The following is a 26793-nucleotide window of genomic DNA, read 5'->3' as shown; positions in this document are numbered from 1 at the left end:
TGGATGATGGATCATCCCTGCATCTTGCCCACTACCCTGGATCAGAAGTAGTGTTGCATGATATAGCACATCCACAGCAAGGCAGCTTCATTAAATCAGTGCCCCCCCCCTCCCCCTGACCCCTCATGCAGAAAAGAAGATGAGGAGAAATCCTTTCAGCCTGCATCAGTTTATTTCTCACACATACTCCCTCACCTCCCCCACCAACTCCTCATGCATCGCAGCATCATTCATGCACAACCATTTTCTATTCACCCCTAACTTCTGTCCTCTCCCATCCTTCCTCAACAGATATTCCCCTCTTTCCCTATGTCCCTTTTACTCTATCCATCCATCTCATCCTAGGTCACCCCCTCATGTTCACTTCTTCCACCTCTGCCTTCCACACTTCTTTTACTAGTCTTTCTTCACTTGTTCTTTCCATGTGTCCAAACCATCCCATTAATCTTTCATCAACCCTCTCTCTCAACTCCCTTTCCATCCCCATTCTCCTCCTCACCTCATTTCTCGCTCTCTCTAACCTAGTATCCCTTGTACTTCTCAGGCACCTCATCTCAAACATGTTCAAACTCCTCTCTTATGTTCCATGTTTCTGACTCGTACAGTGCTGTCTGCACAATCACTGTTTTTGTCCTCATTGTTATTTGTATATTCATTTTTATTTCTTATATATACTTGCCTCTCTCTCTCTCTCTCTCTCTCTCTCTCTCTCTCTCTCTCTCATTTTTATTTTGTTATCTCCCCTTACCCCCCATCCTCCCCTTACCCCCCATCCTCCCCTTAACCGTAAATGAGTATGCAAGGATGCCAGTGTTGGTGTCTTGATTATATTAATTTTGCAGTTGTAGCTGAGTGACCCCCAAATTCTGAACTGGCTTGATCACATTCTGTAAAAGAGAATGAGTAATACAGACTTTGTATTTTATAACTCAAATATTGTGATGCATCAATACCTCAGGCGATGCTGCACGCAAGAAATGGACTTGTATTGAAGAGGTGAAACGTAGCAATTTCTATTTTCTCTTCATTTTTCATGCTATCCAGGCACTCCATACTTACCAATTATGCCATCCTGTGGTTCCTCTCTTTGTGTTCAACTTGCTTGTCAATACATTCACATTTGTTCCTTTCATTACAGCTGAGATTGTGGGAATGGCTCAGCAGGCAATGGGTGACAGTCAATTTGGGGCTCGCACCAGGAAAGGCATGTTCCGCACAGTAAGCCAGCTGTACAAGGAACAGCTGACTAAGCTGATGGTAACATTGCGCAACACAAACCCCAACTTCGTACGTTGTATCATCCCCAACCACGAAAAGAGAGCTGGCAAGATTGATGCACCCCTAGTTCTGGATCAGTTAAGGTTAGTCAAGTATACATGTGCAACATGTTGTCGAAGATAAAAAAAAAGTCAGGGTAGAGAGCAGTCCTAGTAAACAAGTGTGAAGGAGCTTTAAGGTATTTTGCTCCAAATGGGTTGTAAATAAAGTATTTTAGTTCAAAGCAGGAAAAGGTGGAGTGAAGGTGGAGGTAGAATGTAGATTGAGAGAAGCAAGTAAATGCCTTGGTGGATTGAAGAGTGTAATGAGGAATAGACATTTGGGAATGGATGCTAAGAGGAGACTGTATGAAGGAGTGATTGTGCCAACAGCACTGTATGGGGCAGAAACTTGGAACATAAGAGAGGAAGAGAGAAGGAGTTTGAATGTGTTTGAGATGAGGTGTCTGAGAAGTATGATGGTGGTTACTAGGCTAGATAGAGTGAGAAATGAGGAGGTGAGGAGAAGAATGGGGATGGAAAGGGAGCTGGGAGATAGGGTTGATGAAAGAGTATTAGGATGGTTTGGACACATGGAAAGAATGAGTGAAGAAAGACTAGTAAAAGAGGTATGGAGGGCAGATGTGGAGGGAGTGAACATGAGGGGACGTCCTAGAATGAGGTGGATGGATGGGGGTGAAGGGGGCTTTGGGGAATAGGGGGAATGTCTGTTTAAGAAGGACGGGAGAGGACAGAAGACGGGTGAATGGAGAATGGTTGTATATGGATGATGCTGTGATGCATGAGGTGGAATGGATGGGGGGTGAGGTAGTATGTGTGAGCAAAATTTGATGCAGCCCGAAGGGATTTCTCCCAGTCTTCTCCTGTTATGCATGGGGGGTCGCCGATTTAATGAAGCGACCTTGCTGTGGATGTGCTGTGTCTTGCGACACTGCTTGTGACCCAGGGCAGTGGACAAGGTGCAGGGATGACCCGTCATCCAGGAGGTGCTAAGATAAGAGGGAGGGTAGAGGGGTGTTGAGTGCATTCAGGGATGGAATGAGTGGGAATGATTTTATGCCTTTCTTTTTGGCTACCCCCCTTGTAAGGGGTATATGTATGTATGTAGTTAAAAAATTGGGGTAAGGTGGAAATGTTGAGAAAATTACCTTTTTATTTGATAACCCAGTGACTGACATCAGGTTTAACAGTTATATTTTTTCATAATGGAGCATCCAATTCCAGATGCATATTTCCTACAAATTGTAGTTTCAGCCCAAGTGGTAGCTGGTAGATGTGTTTTGTGTTATGTAATGTTCTGGTTTCTCACATTTTTGTGTACTTTCAGATGCAATGGTGTTCTGGAAGGAATCCGAATCTGCCGCCAAGGTTTCCCCAATAGAATACCCTTCCAAGAGTTCCGTCAGCGTTATGAGCTGCTGACCCCTAATGTCATCCCCAAGGGCTTCATGGATGGAAAGAAAGCATGCGAGATGATGATCCAGGCCCTGGAACTGGAGCCAAACTTGTATCGTATTGGACAGAGCAAGATCTTCCTTAGAGCTGGAGTGTTGGCCTCCTTGGAAGAAGAGAGAGACATAAAGATGACAGACCTGATCGTGCAGTTCCAGGCATTCTGTCGAGGAATGCTTGCAAGAAAGAACTATCAGAAACGCATCCAACAGCTCAATGCCATCCGCATCATCCAGAGGAACTGTGCAGCCTACCTGAAGCTCAGGAACTGGCAGTGGTGGAGGCTCTATACTAAAGTCAAACCACTCCTGCAGGTGACCAAGCAAGAGGAGAAGCTGGTACAGAAGGAAGAAGAATTGAAGCAAGTACAGCAGGTCCTTGAATCACAGAAGAAAACCAAAGAAGATGTCGAACGAAAGTTTGAACAGGCGTTGCAGGAAAAGAATGTACTAGCAGAGCAACTTCAGGCTGAAACAGAGTTGTGTGCTGAAGCAGAGGAAATGAGGGCCAGATTACTTGCTAGGAAGCAGGAGTTGGAAGATATTTTACACGAGATGGAAACCAGGTTGGAAGAAGAGGAGGAGAGGTCCAACACAATGGGTTCGGAGAAAAAGAAATTACAGCTCCAGATTCAGGATTTGGAGGAACAGTTAGAGGAAGAAGAAGCTGCTCGACAAAAGTTACAGTTAGAAAAGGTTCAGTGTGATGCCAAGCTGAAAAAAATTGAAGAAGAATTTGCCCTTATTGAGGACATGAACCAAAAGTTGTTAAAAGAAAAGAAAATGTTAGATGAAAGGACATGTGATGTTTCGGCCACATTAGCGGAGGAAGAAGAAAAGTCTAAACATTTGATGAAACTCAAAGCCAAGCACGAGTCAATGCTCACAGAATTAGAAGATAGATTAAAGAAGGAGCAACAAGGAAGATCAGAACTAGAACGTGCTAAACGAAAAATGGACACCGATATGAATGATCTCAAAGAGCAGATATCCGAGAGAAAAAATCAGATTCATGAAACACAAATTCAGCTGGCCAAGAGAGAAGAGGAACTAACGCAGGCCATGATGAGAGTGGATGAAGAGGCAGCAGCAAAATCACATCTCCAAAAGAATTTACGTGAAGTTGAATCTCAACTTAATGAATTGCAAGAAGACCTTGACACTGAACGTAATCTTAGAGCTAAGGCCGAGAAGCAGAAGAGAGATCTTAATGAAGAACTTGAAGCATTGAAGAATGAACTCTTAGACTCTCTCGATACTACAGCTGCTCAGCAAGAACTCCGAACAAAGCGTGAGGAGGAACTTGCTGCATTGAAGAAGGCCCTTGATGTTGAACAGGGATCGCATGAACAGACAATTGCTGAACTAAGACAGAAGCATTCCCATGCACTTGAAAATCTTAACCTTGAAATTGATCAATTGAAAAAACATAAGAGCGGTTTGGAAAAAACTAAAAGTATACTTGAAGCTGAAAATGCCGATTTTAGTAACGATCTCAAAGCTCTCAGTTCAAGCAGACAAGAAAGTGAGAAGAAGAGGAAACAACTGGAAGCCATTGTATCTGACTTGCAACAAAAAATTGCCGAGTCTGAACGTAATCGTGGTGATGTCCAGGAAAGGATGAGTCGAGTTGAACAGGAGCTGAATGCAGCCACTGTTGCCATGGAGGAAGCAGAATCTAAAGCTTTGGCTTCGACAAGTCAGTGCAAGAACCTCGAGGCTCAGCTTCAAGAAAGCCAGGGTTTGATGGAGGAAGAAACTAGACAGAAGCTTGCCTTGAGCTCAAAGTTACGTGCACTTGAGCAAGAAAAAGATCACTTGCAGGAGGCTTTAGACGAGGAGGAATCCTCCAAACGCAATTTGGAGAAACAGGTAGCCACCCTTCAGGTCCAGTTGTCTGAAGCAAAGAAAAAGGCGGAAGAGGAATCGAACAACTCCCAACAGTTGGAGGAGACGAGAAAGAGGCAGATGAAGGAATTAGAGGAGCTTCGGTCACGACTGGCTGAACTGGAGGCCATAAACGAGAAATTAGACAAGAGCAAGAGGAAGCTGCAAGCAGAATTGGAGGATGCACAAGTTGATATCGATGCCAATCGTGCCAAAGTGGTGGAACTGGAGAAGAAGCAGAGGAACTTCGACAAGCTCCTTAACGAAGAAAAGGGCAACTTCGAACGATGCTTACAAGAAAAAGAAAATGCAGAGCGAGAAGCTCGCGAGAAGGAAACGAAAATTTTGTCTCTCAATAGGTTAGTGAGTCTGTGAAGACTTGTTTTTGGGGTCTGAAGAAGAGTGAAGATTTTCTTTGTGTCTTGTAGGACAAGTATGAAGTAGTTAAAGAAGAACCAGTCTTTTCAATGTAGTCGGTAAGGCATCTGGGAGGGTGTTCAGAGGGCTAAGAAGTGAATTATTTGGGGGAAAGCAGTGAAGGTTTAGGAGGTGAAGTATGTGTGGAAAGTATTTCAAGAATGTTTTTGGCAAAGGGTAAGGATGTCTTGTACTTGTAGATTTTGAGGTGTATGACAGGTTTGAGAGAGGCATTGTAGAATGTTGCAGATTTAAGGGTTGGGGGTGGGTGCATGCCTTGTCTGGTTACCTTCCTGATAAGGGGGTATATAGGTAGTTGATTGATTGACCCATATTTAATATGTCCATTTCAGAACATTGGAAGAATATTTGGAACGTGTTGAGGACCTTGAAAATGGCAAAAAGAGATTACAGTTGGATCTTGATGATCTTATATCCACTCGAGGTACTGCAGATAAGAATGTGCATGAATTAGAGAAGGCAAAGAGGGCATTGGAGTCTCAGCTAACAGAACAAAAGACTCAGGCAAGTGTTTTGTTTGTTTACTGCTACTACAAGAGTTTTTATGAGAGTAGTAGAGCTTGTGTCAGGATTAGAAATGGAGAGAGTGAGTGGTTCAAGGTAAAGGTGGGACTTCGTCAAGGATGCGTTATATTGCCCTGGCTGTTCATCTTATACATGGATGGGGTAGTGCGAGAGGTAAATGCAAGGGTAGTGGGTCAGGGATTGGAGATGGTTAAAGAAAATGGAGAAAAGTGGGAGGTGAGCCAGCTGTTGTTTGCAGACAACACTGCGCTTGTGGCAGGATCAGAGGAGGGATTGAGGAAGTTGGTGACAGAGTTTGGGAGTGTGTGTGATAGAAGAAAGCTGAAGATAAATGTGGGTAAAAGTAAGGTGATGAGATATACAAGGGGTGAAAGTGGCAGTAGACTGGAAGTGAGCATTAAGGGAGAGCGACTGGAGGAAGTGGATAGTTTTAGATACTTGGGTGCAAATGTGGCAGGAAAAGGTGGAGTGAAGGTGGAGGTAGAATGTAGATTGAGAGAAGCGAGTAAATGCCTTGGTGGATTAAAAAGTGTAATGAGGAATAGACATTTGGGAATGGATGCTAAGAGGAGACTGTATGAAGGAGTGATTGTGCCAACAGCACTGTATGGGGCAAAAACATGGAACATAAGAGAGGAAGAGAGAAGGAGTTTGAATGTGTTTGAGATGAGGTGTCTGAGAAGTATGATGGTGGTTACTAGGCTAGATAGAGTGAGAAATGAGGAGGTGAGGAGGAGAACAGGGGTGGAAAGGGAGCTGGGAGATAGGGTTGATAAAAGAGTATTAGGATGGTTTGGACACATGGAAAGAATGAATGAAGAATGTCTGTTGAGGAAGGATGGGAGAGGACAGAAGACAGGGGTGAATGGAGAATGATTGTATATGGATGATGATGTGATGCATGAGGTGGAATGGGAGGGGGGAGGGGTGGTGTGGTAGTTCGTATGAGCAAAATTTGACGCAGCCCGAAGGGATTTCTCCCCATCTTCTCCTGTTCTGCATGGGGGGACGGAGAGGGGGAGTCCCCGATATAATGAAGCGATCTTGCTGTGGATGTGCTGTGTCTTGCGACACTGCTTCTGACCCAGGGCAGTGGACAGGATATGAGGGAGGGTAGAGGGGTGTGGAGTGTATTCAGGGATGGAATGGGTGGGAATGATTCTATGACTTTTCCTTTTTGGCTACTGTCCAAGCAGGTTAGGGCGTCGTTACTTGTGGCGAAGGTCAAGAGGATGGCGGTTCAAATCCTGCCACCAGCAAAGTTAAACCAAAGGCATGGTTCATTAAATTCAACGCTACAAAGTCCTCTGAAAGGGGCAATGTCCTAGCCTTCCATTAGGGAGGAGTTTGTCATGTTAAACCATATCACAACTACTACTACTGACTTAAAAAAGAAGAGAGAGGAAATTGAATGCAGAAGTGGATGGAGTCAGCTAGAGTAAAAGACTGAGTATGGGATGGATGGATAGGGTGAAGTGGATTTGCATGAATGTGAAATATCTGCTGATTGAGGGGAAAAAGCAAAAAGTTATCATTGAATGAAGGGACATTTTTTCCAGCTTTCTGAAGTATTTTAATTAAATTAAGTGGGTAGTTGCCATACGATGAACCAGTAGATTAATCATATTGCAGCCCTGGCTCTCAGGTTTTGCTGTGGAAGAGCTCTGCCTTACTGCATTGCTTTTGACCCAAACAGTTTGACAGACAGGACAAGGCTTCATTCCAGAGGTAGAGAATCGGTGGGAGGGGGTTGGCTGCCGTATGTTTGAGGGTAAGGAATGGAAAATGTTTTTAGGTGTATATGGATGGAATTGTTTGCAACTCTCAATGTTGATGGGTTTTGGCACTTTTGAGAGAACTTGTCACCCTGGGCTTCTGAGCCTGCAGTGCATACATGTGTACATTAAAAACCAGTAATTTCAGAAATCCTTTTTCCATTTTTACTTGGAATGTTGTGCTTGTTTATCCCTGTCCATGATGTGTGTATGTATGTATATAGAAAGCTTGAAAGTACGCAGAAGAAGATTAACAACCTCCTTCATGCTGTCGATTTCAACAACACCTGTTTACAAGAGAATCTGCTCCCTCAATATTCAAATATATATATATATATATAATTTTAGATGCCTGTTGTTGAATGTACCTCCTGATGTCTTTCAGATTGAAGAATTGGAAGATGAACTACAATTAACAGAAGATGCTAAGCTCAGACTTGAAGTCAACATGCAGGCCATGAAGGCTCAGTTTGAGAGGGATCTGTCTGCTCGTGAGGAGCAGGGTGAAGAGAAGAGAAGAGGTCTCCTCAAGCAGCTGAGAGAATTGGAGGCTGAGCTCGAAGAGGAGCGCAAACAACGCACAGCAGCAGTAACAGCACGCAAAAAGTTGGAGAGTGACCTCAAGGACATGGAAGGCCAGTTAGAAATGAACATAAAGGTGAAAGATGACGCATTGAAGCAGCTGAAGAGGATTGGATCACAAATGAAGGAGTACCAGCGAGAGGCTGAGGAGTGCAGAACAGCTCGTGAGGAAATTTCAAGTCAATACAAGGACCTTGAGAGGAAGATGAAGGGTATGGAGACGGAAGTGCTGCAGTACCAGGAAGACCTTAGTTCTGCAGAAAGAGCTCGAAAGGTAATGCATGTGAACTAAGGATTGAAAATGTGTAGTATTCAAGTGGTTCCTTGTAGTCTAGGTTTATCAAAATATATGCCACATGAGGACAGAGCCTTTATTACCAATGTTGTACTTGATAAAGCCGTAATAAGCAAAACCATGTGCTAATAAAGGCGCTTACATGGTGTATATTTTGGTAGACTTATCGGTAACTGACAATTTCACACAGTATAGGTTTATTAATGTGTATATTGGTTGCAGATTGGGATTTTACTCTTAACACAAACACAAATGATCATTTTCCTTGCAGAATGCAGAGGTAGAGAGAGATGAACTTCAAGAGGAGCTCAACCAGTACAGTTCCAGAGCAAACTTGAGTGCTGATGAGAAGAAGAGGCTGGAAGCTAGAATCCAGTCCTTGGAGGAAGAGTTGGAGGAGGAACAGAGCAATGTTGAGGCAAGTTTTGGCAGTGATTAGCTTAAACATAACCACATTCTTTATACCAAGTTCACTATGCTCCTTTACTATTAAAAGGTTACACTGAATTATTATGATTATTATTTTATATATATATACATTTTCTTTTATTTTTCTTTGAGTGACTAATTTTTCCCTGGTACCATTCTTATAAGGGGGAAGAAGGGTTTGGTATACAGATAGGTAGACCTCCCTCAAGGGAGAAGAAGGTTTTGGTACATAGATAGGTACAGAATTAATCAGAATATGTGTATTGGTCAAACAGTGCCAGTCTTGATTTCAAGATTATCATTGTTTCAATGTGCAGTTTCCAAAATATTCAGCAAAATATGGTAGAACTCTTATGAATGGTTGTGGAAGTACCTATAATTAAAGATTTATGCCCTACCAGGTTCTGATGGACAAGATGCGCAAGAACCAGCTAGCAATGGAGCAGTTGCAGACGGACCACAACAGCGAAAAGTCTTCTGTTGTCAAACTAGAAGGCCAGCGGTCAATGTTGGAAAGACAAAACAAGGAGTTGAAGGCCAAATTGTCAGAGCTAGAAGCGGAAATCAGATCAAAGACCAAGGCCACAATTGCTGGTTTGGAATCCAAGGTAGTGTGTATTGTGAAGTACTTGAGTTCTAATTATGTGTGTATAGAGGTGGTTCTAGTCTGGCCTGGCAGTGAGTTTGTAGTGTTAGCATGTATACATTAAATTCCCTACTTAGCAAAGCCCTTCCTAAGCAGGCATCATCCTAGCTCCCTCTTAGAGGAATTTGTGACGTGCAATCAAATTTACCAAATTGATTTGTGTATTAGTGTGTACATACATATACCAGTGGCCCCTTACAAGGAAGGTAGCCAAAAAGTAAAGGCATAAAATCCACTCCCACCCATTCCATCCCCACATTCACTCCCCTCCCTCCATCTTATCTTGGCTCCTCCTGGATGACTGGTCATCCCAGCATCTTGCCCACTGCCCAGGGTCAGAAGCAGCGTAGCAAGACAATCCACAGCAAGGCCGCTTCATTTAATCAGTGACCCCCTCTCTCCATTCCCTTGTGCAGAAAAAGAGAAAACTGGGAGAAATTGCTTCAGGCTGCCTCAAAGTATCATTCACACTTGCTCCCTTCCATGCATCACATCATCCCTTCCATGCATCACATCATCATCCATACACAACCATTCTCCAGTCATCCCTATCTTCTGTCTTCTCCCTTCCTTCCTCCACAGACATTCCTCTCTTTCCCCGTGCCCCTTTTACTCCATCCATCTCATTCTTGGTCACCCCCTCATGTTCACTCCATCCACCTCTGCCTTCCACACCTCTTTTACTAATCTTTCTTCACTCATTCTTTCCATGTGTCCAAACCATTCCAATACCCTTTCATCAACCATATACCCCAACTCTCTCCACCCGTGTTCTCCTCTTTTAGTGATACTAGGGATCTTTGATAATGGAGACAGAGTGAATTGTATTGTCAAAGCTATCCTTAACATGAAGTTTCCTTGATTTCAGGTGGGCAACTTGGAGGAACAGTTAGAAGTTGAAGCCAGAGAACGTCTTGCCCAAGCAAAAGCCAACCGCCGGTTAGAGAAGAAATTGAAGGAGTTCGTCATGCAGGTTGAGGATGAGCGTAGACATGCTGATCAGTATAAGGAGCAGCTGGATAAGGTAAGATTTTGATCATTGATATAGTAAATGTACAATATGTCTTAATAGGCAAAATGAAAGTTCTTTTTGACAGGATGGTTTTAAGTTGTTGTACTTTAGGAAATGTGATGTCATATGGAGATGGGACAAGTTTGACTTGTAGTTTGGAATAAATTGAAAGTGGCTTAAGGTGGGGGCCAAGTTAAAGTACATTTTTGGATAGTGAAGTTTTGGGTTGGTATATATATAATCAATCTATCAATCACAAGCATGTTTGTCCTTAGAGGTAGCCAAAAGTTACCATGTGTTGGAGATCAAGTATTAGTATGGTAAGGCCTTCTAACTTGTTTTATCCTTCTCCAGACGAATGCTCGTGTAAAACAGTTGAAGCGCAACCTTGAGGAGGCAGAGGATGAGCTGTCTAAGGAGAAGATGCAGAGGCGAAAGGCGCAGCGAGAAGTGGAGGACATGATGGAGGCACAGGAGTCTCAGAGCAGAGAAATCTCTTCGCTCAAGACAAAGCTTAGGTAGGGGGTTGTGTTAAGGGAAGGAGCCTTTAGTGAGGGGAATAGTATAGTAAGGGTGAGGGATCTTTTAACGGGGTGTTGGGAGCAAACCTTGTATTGTTTAAGTGAAGTTTAATTTATTATCTTAAGTTCATGTATGTAGAAGGATTTTGGGATTATATTTTTTCATTCAAGGCAAATAAAGTGCTTAAAAAGTATAATCCATCCATTGACTTCATCCTTGGGTTGACATTTTTGTATTTGGAGAAGTAGATTGAAGCATGGCTGTATGCATGTCTTGAGCTTTTGAAGGCAGCTGCATCCACAGTATTGGAAACTTTAGAACAAAAAGTGATCCTCATGAAAGTTTGTTTTGGCTTGTAACGAAGGAAATGTCCACCCATGGGTTTTTTTTTCTCTACATAGCTGCTGAAATATCTGGCCTTAACAACTCTGAATCTTTTACATCTTCAAGAGACCGACTATAAAACCCTGTTATATTCTAATCCTTTTGGCGTTTCTTATTGGCTACATGAGGATCATGAATACAGTTTGTCAAGTCTGCATTTGTCTTTGTATGTGCCTACTTGTGCAACTTTTAAGCTTGTGTATTGTAACCTGTACCCAGCAATCCTTTTTAATTTCTTAATGCACCTGAAAAGTAGCACAGAAAGTGTATGTAGTGCATAGTTTATTTCTATTAGATGCCATTATTTGATCATGGTGTCAGCGCAGTGTTTGTTGCACCCTGTATGATGTATGCTTTTTTATTTGTCTCCTGCATGTGTATTTGTGATGTTAATCCCTTGTACTTCACCCCCTGCATATACTCTCCCTCATACTTCACAGTACCTGCTACAAACAAGTACCTACTATAGGTTCTGTGGAGCCAAAGAACTATGCCTGCTTTTTCTTTCATGTTGTTGGCACCCACTAAAGTGCTATAGTTTAGTCTTGTGGAGGTGAGATTTTGTCCTGTAGTCATGGCCAGCTTGGATAGGGTGCCAGCGAGTCTGTCATCTCCATGGAAAGAGCCTGTAGGGTGGGTAGGTGTGTGCCCACAATTGGGCAAGTGGCACTATACATGCACTTGCAGGTCTATATTTTACTTTACTGATGATATTTTAAGTTGAATTAGGGGGGGGGAGATGATTTTAGATCTAATACAAGTGCACTAACATATTTTAGTATTACTCGGAAAATAAAACAAACCAGTTTGCTTGACTGCAATTGGTGATACTGATGCATAGCTAACTCAAGAAAACTGAGTAAACCAGAAACCAAATTTTAGGCTAGTGTTCAGTTGTCCCTGAGTGATGTGTACTTTTACTCTCTTGTCTCCCGTGGAAAACGAGTACCCAGGGGGTTTTATAAGTTGTGTACATATGTTAAGTTGATGTACCTACCAAGATTTGAAATATTTCCACCTCATAGGAGGCCCTTGATAGTTAGATTCCATAGGAATGACAATGACCAGTACCCAATTGAAGTGGTCATAATACTGTCAAATTGTATTATGACCTCTTCTTTCTCACACTGCTTATTTTCTACTTCCATTACCTTGTGCTTTTATGTTCCCTAACCCCCCCTCTCTCTCTCTCTCTCTCCTTCCAGATATTCAGTTATTTTATATTTCATTATTTTAAGCTTTGATTGCCAGCACCCTATATAATAGGGTAAGGGTCTAGTATATGGATATTCATTCCTTTGTTTACATTATTACAATATACAGGCTATGTTGATGGGGTTCAGTCTTTCCAGAAACTGCTTAAAATTTATTTGTATTTCATGGATGATGATTTTTTATTTTTTATTTCTTCTTCTCTAATCTTTAATATCCTTACCTCCCTGGTAAGGGTGGGGGGAACTTGGTATATTAGACAGAATATCCTTTAAACATTTAATTTTTTAAGTTTCTTGCTATTTCCTCTTATTGTTCCATCCCATACAAATAGACCTGTGCCAGTCTTGTCCATGTCTTTCATAGTTCTAAAGTTGGTCATCATGCTGTTTTTTCTTCTTTCTCTACTGCATGTTCCAGTCCAGTCTATTAATATTTTCATAATTTTGCCAATAAAGTGAAGTTCCCCAGTGGCATTTGTCTGCAGCATCTCTCCAGTAAATGTTTTGGGGTGACAAATTTTCCATAACAGACTTTCAGGCCACTTTCTTCCTCGGCATTAGTAATTTTTTTATTCCCGTTTTGGTACTCCCCTCCGTTGAATTTAATTTTCCACTCCTGACTCCAATTATATTGTCTTGATTTTCCTGTAGCAATTTGCACATTTTCTTGTTATGATCCTTGCATTATGTGGGATTAGGTTTGCATAACCCCATTTATCTTGTCAATTTATATGCGAAACATTTCAGAACCCAGAATGAAGCCCTATGGAACCCTAGTTGTTTCTCTCCATTTGGATATCTTGTCCTTCACAACTGTTTTTATGCATCTTGAAATCTTTCATCCATTGTACGAGTCCCTCAAACGTATGTATTTTGGTTTCACATTAATCGGGTATCTTGCCAAATGCTTTTTCTAGATCAAGGTACAGACTTCACTTACAGTTTCCAGAGCATATCAACCTCTCTTGAAGAAAAGGTTAAGATTTGATGCATAGAACCATTCTTTTATGAAACCTACATACATATACATACATACATACATATACCAATGCTTTTTCCCCCTTACAAGGGAGGTAGCCAAAAAGGAAAAGGCATAAATTCATTCCCACCCATTCCATCCCTGAATACACTCCAACCCCTCCACCCTCCCTCTCATCATACTTATCCCTCTTGTCATACCTGCACCTTGTCCACTGCCCTGGGTAAGCAGTGTCGCAAGACACAGCACATCCACAGCAAGGCCAGTTCATTAAATCGGCGACCCCCCTCTCCGTCCCCCCCATGCATAAAAGGAGAAGACGGGGAGAAATCCCTTCGGGCTGCGTCAAATTTTGCTCATACATACTACCTCACCCCCCATCCCCCCACCCATTCCACCTCATGCATCACAGCATCATCCATATACAACCATTCTCCATTCACCCCTGTCTTCTGTCCTCTCCTGTCCTTCCTCAACAGACATTCCCCTCTTCCCCAAAGCCCCCTTCACTCTATCCATTCACCTCATCCTAGGACGTCCCCTCATGTTCACTCCCTCCACATCTGCCTTCCACACCTCTTTTACTAGTCTTTCTTCACTCATTCTTTCCATGTGTACAAACCATCGTAATACTCTTTCAACCCTATCTCCCAACTCCCTTTCCACCCCTGTTCTCCTCCTCACCTCCTCATTTCTCACTCTATCTAGCCTAGTAACCCCCATCATACTTCTCAGACACCTCATCTCAAACACATTCAAACTCCTTCTCTCTTCCTCTCTTATGTTCCATGTTTCTGCCCCATACAGTGCTGTTGGCACAATCACTCCTTCATACAGTCTCCTCTTGGCATCCATTCCCAAATGTCTATTCCTCATTACACTCTTTAAACCACCAAGGCATTTACTCGCTTCTCTCAATTTACATTCTACCTCCACCTTCACTCCACCTTTTCCTGCCACATTTGCACCCTAGTATCTAAAACCATCCACTTTCTCCAGTCGCTCTCCCTCAATGCCCACTTCCAGTCCACTGCCACTTTCACCCCTTGCACATCTCACCACCCCACCTCTACCCACACTTATCTTCAGCTTTCTTCTGAAATCAAATTGCCTAAAACCCACCCAAGTCATCATGATATTGTTAATCTTTCACATTTCTCATGCACTTTGTTGTCTTGTCATCTTTCTGCATGTTCATGTTATAGCCAAAGAGTCCCTGCATGTTTTCCTGACTGGTCACCTGATTTTATTTTTCTCTTCGACTGCTTCTGCCCTGCTTTTGTCTATCCATCCACCTACTTCTGTTGTGTACAGCATTATACTCTGTCCTTTCATGTATCTCCCAGTCCATCATTACAAATACTCCTAGATAGTTGTTTGAATGTTTCAATTTAGTAATGTACATTGTATACACCTGTACACACAAACCACTTTTTTTAACACTTGCCTCAATTTATTTATACGTGTGTGTATTGTGTATCCTACTATTAAAATAAATCGATCTGTCGCATCAGTTCCCTCTTTCAAGAGACTTGTGCTACTATGAAACTACCCCTTTTCAACTTTGCTTTGGATTCCTTTAATTTCCTTGTACAGTCCTTTATGTTCCATATCCACTATGTTTTTGGACATTGTATATCTTTTCCTCCCATACAAGGGTTCTTGTATGTCTGAGAATTATATCAATCTAGTGTATCTTCAGCCCTTACCACATAACCATACTTTGTCAATGTGTGTGCATAATATTTCAGAGATAAAGGTATGAGACTTGAGGGAGTGTTTTGTATCTCCTAGATATGTATCTCTACTTAGTTTTTTATTCGTATGGTTGACAAGTATACCAGTAGAAATAATGGGTTTACACCAAAGAATGTTGTGTTTCCATGCCTTTGACATCTGTGTATATAGTTGGGAAACAACCCAGTTCTTCACAGATGAATGTGTAGTTTTGTAGATTTGGTTGCTATATGGAACCATACAACATAAACTCCAGTTACTCTTACTTCACTGTATTGATCTTCCGTGAGTGAAGAAGTCACCTTTCATGCACATCACTGTTCATTCTTGCCTCCTCCTTGAATACTGTGTACACCCAAGCTTTGATATGTGGATACAGCCCCAGGACAAATGAAGTCATTGTTTAATTGTTGGATTTCACCAAAGTTGTGGGAAGCTAGACTTCAGAATGTAAATTAATTTCTCCCTTTCAACAATTCTCTTATCATAAAGGGGTTGACATTAATTTTGATCCACGTTTGTAATGATCTTTCCTCTTAAGTTAATTTATAGTTTTCCTCACTTGGCCCCTGTTATGTTTTTCCATTCAAAGATTCTGCTGTTGCTGCATGGTATCTTTAGATGCTTCTAAAATATGCAGGATTATATACTTTGCTAAGTGCATGTGAAATTTGTCAAACTGGGATGGAAGTTATTGTATGGGTTCTTGAAGTAAGAACATGTAATTTTATCAAGTGAACACAATGTAGTAATGGTTACAAGGATGCTATAGAGCTTAAGCCAGGTATTGCTAGACCACTCCATAGGATGTTGCTGCTACCTCACTGGTGACATCATCATCCTTCAACCAGGAACTGCCGGACCCAACATTTTGTGTAATTGCAGTAGTTAGATATTTCTCAAAGGCTTCCTTATTTGTTCTAGCTATTTACATATTTGGTTGTTGCAGTCAAGCAGAAGCAGAAAAGATGTTAAACCAGATTACGAAAAAGGCAAATCGTGGGCTCGATCAGCTGCTGAGCCGTAATGCTTCATCTTCGAATGTTCTTGGAACTGTCCAGGAACCCACTGATGTTCAAGATGCCAAGTTTGTTATCTTAGCCTTCTTGCTGGGATGCTGAGTGTGACGTGTGCATCGTGTGACACCCTCTCCCTTGTACTTGCCCTGTAGAACCCCCAACTAATCCATTGTTACCGAGTACATAGTTCTCAATAGTTTTCCAGATTGTGAGTCTCCCAAACAGCATTGCACTAAAAACACCCAAACCTGTGACAGCCAGGATGTCAGAGGCAAAAAGATGACATGTTTTTCTCTAATACTATTAGCTTTAATTTTAAGGTTGAACCTTAAATAAGTTTGATTAATTTTGTTTTACCTTCGCAGATCTCCAGCTTAATTGAATATGTTTGTTGTGGATTTGGTTTATGGTTCATGTGTAAATGTGGGGGGTCATGGTGTAGGGCTAGATTGTTGCAAGTTTAGGGTATTCAAAATAAATGTGGAGAATATCCAACAGTTGTCAATATGGGATAGATACAAATTGTAGTTGAACAATTAATTATTGTAGGCATGGTTGGCCTGGAGGTGCCAAGATAAGAGGGAGGGTGGAGGGGAGTGGAGTGTATTAGGGATGGAGTGGGTGGGAATGGTTTTTATGCCTTTTTCTTTTTGGCTACATCCCTTGTAAGGAGGAAAAAGCCTTTGGTATATGTATGTATGTATGTATGGTTGGCCTGTGTTAGAAATATAGCAAGTGGTTGTTTGAGGTAAAGGTGTGACTACATCAAGGATGTCTCATATCACCATAGCTGTTCAATATGTACAGATGTGGTGGTGCAGGAGGTAAATGGAAGGGTAATGGGCAGGGGACTGGAGATCGTTAAAGAAAATGGAGAAAAGTGGGAGGTAAGCCAGTTGTCGATTGCTGACGACACTACTTGTGGCAGGATCAGAGGGGCAGTGGGTTGGGAAGGTATGTGAGATGAGAAAGTTGAAGGTAAAAGTAAGGTGATGAGATGTATGAGGGGAGAGGATGTCAACAATTTGGAAGTGTCTTACAGGAAAGAGGCATAAGTGGATAGTTTTAGGTACTTGGGGTTGTATTTGGCTGGAAAGGGAGGGGTTTGGACACATGGAAAAAATGAGTGAAGAAAGATTAGTAAAAAGTTTGGAAGGCAGAGGTGGATGAGGTGAACATGAGGGGCTGACTGAGCATGAGGTGGATGAATGGGGTGAAAGGAGTGTTGAGCAAAAGGGGGGATGTCTATCGTGGAAGGAAGGGAGAAGGCAGAAGATAGGGGTGAGTGGAGAATGGATGTGTATGGATGGTACTGTTATGAAGGGAATGAGTGGGGTGTGAAGAAGTGGTTATATGTTAATGATATTTTAATGTAGCCCAGAGTGATTTCTCCCAGTCCTGAAGGTTTCTGGGTGGAGGGGGGAGGTCGCCAGTTAAAAGAAGTTGCCTTGCTGTGGATGTGCTGTGTCTTGCTACATTGCTTCTGACTCAGGGTGATGGGCAAGATGCAGGGATGAATGACCCATCATCCAGGAGGAGCCAAGATGAGAGGGAGGGAGTGGAATTATGTCTTTTGACTTTGGCTACCTCCCTTGTAAGAGGGAAAAAGACTGGTATATGTATGGTTGGTCATAGTATTTATATTGAAAATGCAAATAACTCATGTCCTGTTATGTTTCATGGAAGGGTTTGGGAAATGTACCAGTTTATATGGATGAGGTTGTGATGCATGAGGTGGAGGTGGGGGGGTGAGGTAGTATGTGTGAGAAAAATTTGACGCAGCCCAAAGGGATTTCTCCCTGTTTTCTTCTTTTCTGCATGGGGAGATGGAGAGGTGGGTAGCTGATTTTATGAAGCAGCCTTGCTGTGGATGTGCTGTGTCTTGCGACACTGCTTCTGACCCAGGGCAGTGGACAAGATGCAAGGATGACCCATCATCCCGGAGGTGCCAAGATAGGGAGGGTAGAGGGTGGAGAGTGTATTAGGGATGAAATGGGTGGGAATGGTCTTTATGCCTTTGTTTTTTGGCTACCTCCCTTGTAAGGGGGGAAAAAGCCTTTGGTATATGTATGTACCAGTCATTAGCAGATGATACTGTGTTTGAGCCTGTTTCTCAAAGCTGTTGGGGACACTTAAGAAGGGCAGTAATCGGGGTGTGTTTAGTGGCTGGGAGCCTTGGTTCTCCTTAAGAGAAACCTAGGGCATTTGAATGATTGGATTATTTTTTTTTAAAGGCTTGTATGTGAACAGTAGTGAAGGATGGGTTGTTGGTGGCAAGTGGGGCTTAGTGCTGGCACCAGTAGTGTTTTGATAAAACAATGGAGCAAGCAGCTGTACTTAAAGATGTTGGGAAACAACTTTGGACATGTGTAAATTAATTATAGTGTAGGCCAACAAGAATGAATTTAAAGCGGTATGATAAATGGAGATAGATGTGGGACCCAATAAACATAGCTCCACTCCTGTATACTACAGATTGATTAACGGATGCGCACACACACTTGTGAAAGCTTTCATTTAAAAGCATTTGATAGAAATGGGGCTATTCATAAAAAATTTAATGTTTGCAAATCTACTCATAATTTCTCGTAGAAATTATAAACAATGTTAAGAAAATTTTACATTCATGTTTAGACAAAATTCTTTATGCAGATATACTGGCTTTTCAGATGTGATTTAGATGTGCCAATTTATGTTTATAAAACATTGTAGGAAGATGGGGAACCCTTATACCATGACCCACGTTTATCTGGGAGGAAATTACAGAAGTGCATGATTGCAGTGCCTAGGAAACGTTAAAGATGTTTAATTTATAGCTTTGATTCCTTATTTTGTCAGAATAACAAATAACATTCTTTTGTTCACAGATATTCTTCCAAGAAGATTCATGTGTTAGTAGTATTCCTTTATTTCCCATTTTCAATCTGAAATGCAAGTTTGCACTCTTGATGTTTTACCTGCATGGCTTCTCATTTTCAAAGTTTCATTTCAACTTTTCAACCCAGTTGGTATGAGAACTAGTGGTTGGGTTTAGTTGATGTTTAAAAGTAGTGTAGAGAGTGCCATTCTTGTAGAGACTGATAGAATGGTCTAACTACTGGAGAGCTTGGGTGTTTAGTTATATATCCCCCAAAGTATAGATTTGTTACCATCAAAGCAATATTGTTTTGAGTTTAAAGCTTGTTGACAAGCTGTTGCAGCTAAGTTAGGCTAGAGAAAGTACATATGAACACACAAATTTGTGTATACAACAAAATGCATGCAGATGTACATGCTCATGCGTGTGCGCACACACACACACACACGTACACAGATGCAGTAAATTCTGGAATAGAGAAATTTAATGTAATACTGTTTGCTGTTACTATGATCTGTCAGTCAGAACTTGGACTACCTTCAGTTCAGACCTCCCCAAGTAGCAACACTCAGACACAGCTAATAAAGAATTTAAGCAAAAACTTAAAACAATATAAACAATAATACAAGGAAATTAGGAAACAGACAAGTTAGGGAATGGATAACATGGAATGCAACAGATGACCAGAAACATGAGAATTAGTTAATGAAGCCAAAGAAATGATAGTCAGAGCTGGAGCTGGTTTGCTGGAGTGAAAGGCCAGAAACAGAAAGTTGCTTCAAAGGACTGAATTAGGAAATGAAAGAGAAAATATATTCTTATGGAAGTTGCATATGTTAGTGTTTAGTTGAGTTCCTGGTGAGGTTGTTCATTCTTAAATGTTGTTGCCAGTAGCTTCCGTCCTCTACATCCAGGCTTAACCGCCTCCCTGAAGTCTGGTCCTCCATATAAATCTTCATCATCCTTTTCTTTTTCTTCCCTCAACCTGGTTCAAACATCACCTTCACAGGGTTACCTTTATCCTTAAACCATGACCACGTTGCTTAAGACAGAACTTACCTTTCCTTTGTTGGCACAGTTGCTTCCACAGCAGGGCCCAACAGCTAGAGCTGGTTTGCCCCCACTGCTTGTGTGATATGGCAACCCCTCTGTCTATTGTAGAATGTATAGAGCAGATGAGAAGAAATCTCTATGGAATGTATTCTTGTTGATCATACAAATCCTGCTCATCCAGTTGTTTGGTATCTTCATATTTCTTACTACCTGCAGCAGTCAGTCCCTTCCCTCCTTCCCTTTTGTTAACCATACTCACTTCCTCTTCCTCCTCCTCCTCTTCCTCCTACCTCTTGTACTCTCCTTTGCCACTTCCTTCCTCTAGCCTCCCAATTGTTAACTCGACTCGCTCCTTTCCTCATTCCTTCCCACAATGTTTATCTTACTGTTGAATTTTTTCCCTTGTTGGGGAGTAGCCATTATTTTTATGATTGAGGATATTTAATTCAAAGAATGGGAGGTCAAAACTAGTCTGTAGCATTGGTTTCCAAACTGTAAGCAACAGCCTTGCTTTCAAGTGATTTAGTGAGGAACTCCGTGCCTTACTCGATTTACAACTATCACTTAATGGTTCATAGGGGTTGGGAGCCACCTAGTTGATGAGCATTATGGAGCTTGACACTTGTAATATTATATCTCACTTGGAATTGGTGATTTGAATTATCCAGATGTATGGATCCAGGCATACACCAGAAAGTGAGTATACAGAGTAAACTTGATTTATCAGTTTAACTCCAGTTTTGAGAAACTGGTTGTGCACCATTACACGGGGTTTTGCAGGACAAAGCCTCAACAGGGACCAGAAGTCTTTTGGCTTCTAAAGTTTACCGTGGTCTAAAAACACTTCAATGTTGCACCATTTAGAAGTGTATGTTTGTGTCAAATTATTTCTGTGGATGTGCATGCATGTTTTGTTCCTTTTTTATTCATGTGGAAAATGCACATGAGGAACAAGTTAAAAAGTTATGGAATAGCAAAGGAGGGAGAGTGTGGCATGGTGATCAAGATTGAAAAATAACAAAACTAACGAGTTATTATTGTCCGATGGAAAGAGGATTATTTACCAGCAACAGGCAAGCATAGGAAATTGTAAGTAATTGTGGACAATGAGGAACACGTATGAGAAATAAATTAGGCAAATATGTACAAGGAGGGGCACATTCAATCAAAGGGTTTTAAATCGCAAAACGCTGAGATTATAGACTGGAAAATAGCAAAGACTAGTTTTAAAAAAATGGGTGAGAATATATAATGTTGGAAGGAAAAATTATTAGAAGAAAGGTGGGGAGGGAAGGGAGAATGGAATATAACAAATTTACTGGAGTAATAGATAAAACGATGAGTGGTGTTGAAGAAAATATCCTGAGAGGAAAGAAATAATGAATTGAAAAGGTGGGAAGAAGCATACATTAATGTAGAGGTTAATGACTACAACCTCGATGGAAAGGTTGACATTCAGTGGGAGAAGGAAAGTATAATATTTGGTGGGGGATAGAAGTTATGATAGTGGTGAGATGGGAGGGATGCATAAATGATGATGAAAGAAGTGGCAGTGAGAGAAAGAAAAGAGATGAAATAATTAAAATTGGGAGAGATATGATAGTCATCCATAGAGCAGCAAAAGAAATGAGGGAAGATTTAAAAATAATAATATCATGTCGGTCAATCTGTTGACAGGTCTCTTTTGCAGAAGACCTGTGGTAGAGAAAAAGATAAAACGGATTACTTCAAATATTGTGAAACCGCTTTCCACGGAGGTGCTTAAATTTTTGAAACAGATTGGAAAGTGATCCAGGTCAACCACACATCTCTGCTTGCCAATATCTACATTCAATTCATTCATGATTACATGTTCCAAAAGGTCTTTGGGAGTATGTATAAAAATGTATAAAACAATGTAAATGGATTTTAGGCAACGTTTGATAGTTGTAGAGACAGGAACCAATGAGCTTTGTTCTAACCCAGTGTACTACATTAGGCACACATGTGTGCACACACACACACACATGCATGCATACAAGTTCTGAGCTCTCATCTGGGAGGGTAATAGCTGTCAATCAGAAGACCACGGTGAAACATGTCCACACACACACAGGATCTGAGCATTCATCCAGGAGGGTAGTTGCTGTCAATCATGAGTTAAACACAGAGACCACAGTGAAACACACACACACAAACGCACACAGTGAATGCCAAAACTATACACGATTTTAAGAATAAACTGGATGTGGAGAGATATGAAAATGGGTCACTACGAGCATAGCTCTCTTCCCATAAAATACAACTAGGTAAATACACACACACATTATATATATATATGCACACACTTTTAACATATTATAGGCTATATGTTTTAGAGGTCTTATTTGCTCATGGACATACTCTTAGAGTCCATGGGTTTTTCTTAATTAAATATCAAATGTGAGGATTTAATATCTGAACCACATTTGCCATGATTGTAAAGTTGAAATAATTTATATAACTTGTAGCAAAACTGCAGGAAATATTGCTGTAGGTTAAACATATTTCTAGGCTTGGACCCATATTTATGTTGTTATTGTTTCTTTACAGACGCGGGGGTGGTGGTTTGACCAGTTCATCTCGCATAGAGTTCCTGTCGGTTAAGCGAGGATCTATTGCTGCTGCCAGTGATGATTCTCAAAATGCAGATGATTCTGTTGATGGAGATGATGATGCCACAAAATAAGTGTGCTGTGGTACTTCGGTTCACATGTCGAAGATCATTCCTCTTTGGTGTGTTGCCATGCAAAAGGAGTAATTGCAGGGAAACCTTGGCTTTCTGCTCATATTGCAGTCATCACTAAGCAGTGTACTTCTTCATTTCTCCTTTCGTGGTTTACTGTCAATATGCATAATGGCATGCGTGTGTGTGTAACATGGTGCAGTGGAGTGCTTACATAGAAATGTACATGACAGGCACTCTGATACCATTGGTGACATGCCCAAAGTATTACGTACTTATCAGTTACAAGTAAACCTTCATTCGGCCAAATCTAATATTTATTTAAACGATATTTAACCCTTCGTGAATATACCAGAGCAAATGTAAATTAAAATGAAGTTATTTTCTGAACATGACCCTCGTAAAGTACGCACATTGTGATGTATGTGTGCGTACAATGTGAATATGTTTGTGCATATTAGATGTGAATGGAGTCTTGGAACACAAGACGATAGGATGGTTTAATAAAATTTTCAAATTTTTACAAAGGTGTGTGTGATTGTGTGCTTAAAGTGTGTAAAGATTTATGTATGTACATGTATGCTGGTGTTTTGTAAACATAAGCATATGTGTATATTAGTAGTGTTTGTGAGTACATTATGATCAAATGTATTCTTACGGACACGTGTATACACTTATAATTACAAATGGGTAAACACTATGGTCTTGTGAATCAAACAATTGCCAAGAATGTTGAAAAAAGTAATAGTTAAGTCATCATGCGAGTGTAGATATACGACAGAGGACTATTAATTAGGAGAAAGGTCTCTAACATTCCAGTTTTCTGTAAGGGACAGGAAGAATAATTAAGACATTCCTGTCCTATAGTTTGGCACGTGTGGCAGCAGGGTAGGCAAGTAACAGGAAAGGGAGGGGGGGGGTGGTTAGTTTTCATGTCCTGCGCCAAATGTCAGGGTCCTGTCACTAGCGTTTTCCCAATACGAGGGTTTTGGTCTCCAACACCCTTGGCTAAGTGGTTCTGGGTATGAGGATGGTGGAAAGTTGCTAAAAGTTCAACACTTTATGCACCACTGCAGCCACCATGCTTAAGCTTGGTCAGATCCATTGTCAAGGGGGCGTGTAGACAGGCTCCAAGTAAGTGGTTCATCACCTGGTGGGGTTCGTAAAACAAAAAGTTGTTCGTGAGGTGTGGCAGATGGTAATGATAGACTTTGGGAATTGAACACTCCAGGACCTAATATTTTTCACCAATGCTTCCAAGAATTTGTTTGTTTGGAATCTATATTCAATATTTTGTTTTATTAACATTTAGAAACTAGGTACTTTTCCACATATTTACCCTTGTTATATATTTGCCTCATAGTATGTATTGCATTTGAGCATTTTTTTATACAAAGTCTGTATGTTAAAGCCAAAAGCAGTTGGGTAGAGTAACTGCACAGTAGTGTGACTGAAACTTGGGAGCAGTGGATTCACCACCATTTCATCTCTCCCAATTGTCACAGCTGATGCACAAGTTGCTGCCGTTGCTTTATTGAGAAGGCGGACGAGTTGAAGTTATAAAAGCCGTGGAAACAAGAATTTTCCCTCCTGGTGCTTAATCTCCATCAAGTTCCCAATATATTTTCACACCTGTTTTGTGAGCATAATAGGCACCTACTTGAAACTGTCCCCCTAGAAGTGGCCTTAGTATTTTACTGTTGCTGTTAACTATTAAGATGTCCACATGGCTCCATTAACCCAGTGATTATTGAAAGAAAAATAATAAAATACAAGTGCAGCCATGTGTAGACATTTCCACAATCCAAGCTTCTTGTTCTACATAATGTTCCAGTGAGCTTCATCACCATTATTTGGAATTTGTTTATTCATTATTATTATTTTATTTTATTTTTTCTTCTTTAATCTGGAAAATTTCCAAGGTGCTTTGATTTGATATGGCTATTTGCATTTGATATCTTTACTTAGATCTAGGCTCACACTTAAAGGTATATATATATATATATATTTTTTTTTTAGCCAGCTCACATTTAAGGTATATCTTTAATTGAGCCAGTAATTTGATTTTGGCCGCCAAGCAGGGTAGGCAGGGGAGTGAGGTCTTCAAGAGGAGGCTGCTTCAGTTTGACAGGAGCAGTAGACTGTTGAGAACTAGTCTGGTGCCCGAGTTGAGCTGTTTACATAGCAGTTACAGAAGGCTCTGAGCTGGGACTTGTGATGTTAAATTATTGGAAAGTGGCTTATAGCAATAAAGGCCTTAATCAATGTTGTTTTCATTTTCCTGAATATATACATCCTGTAGTGTTGCGACTTTGGAACATGTAATTATGAGTATTTCTCAGAAGTAAGATACATTGAGCCAAAATTTTGCTGTAGGTTTGATTGGCTAATAATTTTCATTAGCTCCAAGGTTATGATATTATGGGCAGCTTGATGTACATTTGGACCACAGTTTTCATGCAAAATCTTGAATTGTACATGATTGTACTATAAGGTATATACAGTACGAAAAATGACTCAAAAAAGTATAGAATTTTTCATTTGATAAAATGCTAAAAGTTGTATCTAATGCCGCGTCCACACGGTCGAGCTGTGCCTGGCAGACTTTGCCCTTACTGGACAAAGTCCGCATACTCTGCCCGCGAAGTGTCCACACGGCTGAAGATGGTGGTTGGAGGTTATACTCGGTGCATCGAAAACTGGCCGTTAGGGCGGAGCACGGAGATTCCCCCTGTGTTGCCACATATAATTATTTTATAATTCTATGAAGGAGTGATTGTGCCAACAGCACTGTATGGGGCAGAAACGTGGAACATAAGAGAAGAAGAGAGAAGGAGTTTGAATGTGTTTGAGATGAGGTGTCTGAGAAGTATGGTGGGGGTTACTAGGCTAGATAGAGTGAGAAATGAGGAGGTGAGGAGGAGAACAGGGGTGAAAAAGGATTTGGGAGAGAGGGTTGATGAAAGAATATTAGGATGGTTTGGACACATGGAAAGAATGAGTGAAGAAAGACTAGTAAAAGAGGTATGGAAGGCAGATGTGGAGGGAGTGAACATGAGGGGACGTCCTAGGATGAGGTGGATGGATGGGGTGAAGGGGGCTTTGGGGAAGAGGGGAATGTCTGTTGAGGAAGGAAGGGAGAGGACGGAAGACAGAGGTGAGTGGAGAATGGTTGTATATGGATGATGTTGTGACTGCATGAGGAGGAATGGGCGGGGGGGTGGGGTAGTATGTGTGAGTAAATTTTGACGCAGCCCGAAGGGATTTCTCCCCGTCCTCTCCTTATATGCAAAGGGGGACGGAGAGGGGGGGTCGCCGATTAAATGAAGCGGCCTTGCTGTGGATGTACTGTGTCTTGCGACACTGCTTCTGACCCAGGGCGGTTGGCAGGGTTCAGGGATGACCCGTCATCCAGGAGGTGCTCAGATGAGAGGAAGGGTGGGAGGGGTGTGGAGTGTATTTAGGGATGAAATGGGTGGGAGTGTTTTTATGCCTTTCCCTTTTTGGCTACCTCCCTTGGAAGGGGGAAAAAGCCTTGGTATATGTATGTATGTATGTATAATTCTATTTTATTTTAAACTTTATTTTATGATTTTATAATGTTGCCACATATAATTATATTATAATTTTTTGTCACACACCACCACTGAGGTATAAATCAAAGCAATGTTTTCTATACAAAGGTTTCGTTTCCTCGATTCGTGGACATGGCACATGTGCGGGAGAGAGCGACGTTGCCACTCTATCCCTTCTCTGGCCACGCCCCCACACTGCATTCAGAAAACATTGCATCCACACGCACGTTCTCGCCATGGATAAATATATATAATAGAGAGAGGGTGTGCGGGCCGTGTTATCTGTTGAGATGTGGCAATACCGGGAAATTCCCTAAACCCGCCTTAGCGGCCAGTTCTCGTTGCGTCTACTATAGTTGGCAGCAAGCAGAGGTTGGGAGGGAGTGATTCAGTGTGGTACGTTAACTATGGTTCCTGCCATACTTGGAAAGA

At 41.4% G+C, this 26793-nt stretch overlaps 1 protein-coding gene across 4 annotated transcripts in view; it reads left to right on the top strand.

The window, feature by feature from the left end:
• The window catches only part of zip (myosin heavy chain 10), a 129715-nt gene extending 104664 nt beyond the window's left edge, over positions 1 to 25051 (top strand). For 2 of the 4 annotated variants that reach the window (XM_076187008.1, XM_076187007.1), the window contains 10 exons: positions 1139 to 1361; positions 2605 to 4974; positions 5386 to 5557; positions 7739 to 8209; positions 8502 to 8648; positions 9061 to 9267; positions 10174 to 10329; positions 10672 to 10835; positions 16103 to 16240; positions 22654 to 25051. In XM_076187008.1, coding sequence (XP_076043123.1) covers positions 1139 to 1361; positions 2605 to 4974; positions 5386 to 5557; positions 7739 to 8209; positions 8502 to 8648; positions 9061 to 9267; positions 10174 to 10329; positions 10672 to 10835; positions 16103 to 16240; positions 22654 to 22789 — 4184 coding nt within the window. In that variant the 3' untranslated portion in view covers positions 22790 to 25051. Of the gene's footprint in view, positions 1 to 1138; positions 1362 to 2604; positions 4975 to 5385; positions 5558 to 7738; positions 8210 to 8501; positions 8649 to 9060; positions 9268 to 10173; positions 10330 to 10671; positions 10836 to 16102; positions 16241 to 19039; positions 19064 to 22653 lie in introns of all 4 variants that reach the window. The other 2 variants (XM_076187009.1, XM_076187010.1) reach the window with 2 other exon arrangements.
• The last annotated feature ends 1742 nt before the right edge of the window (positions 25052 to 26793 follow it).

The sequence above is a fragment of the Oratosquilla oratoria genome, chromosome 6 (genome assembly GCF_046742065.1).
Source record: "Oratosquilla oratoria isolate Oo_2021 chromosome 6, ASM4674206v1, whole genome shotgun sequence".
Taxonomy (NCBI): domain Eukaryota; kingdom Metazoa; phylum Arthropoda; class Malacostraca; order Stomatopoda; family Squillidae; genus Oratosquilla; species Oratosquilla oratoria.
Note: the sequence above shows the minus strand (reverse complement) of the source record. Positions and strands in the feature narration are given on the sequence as shown.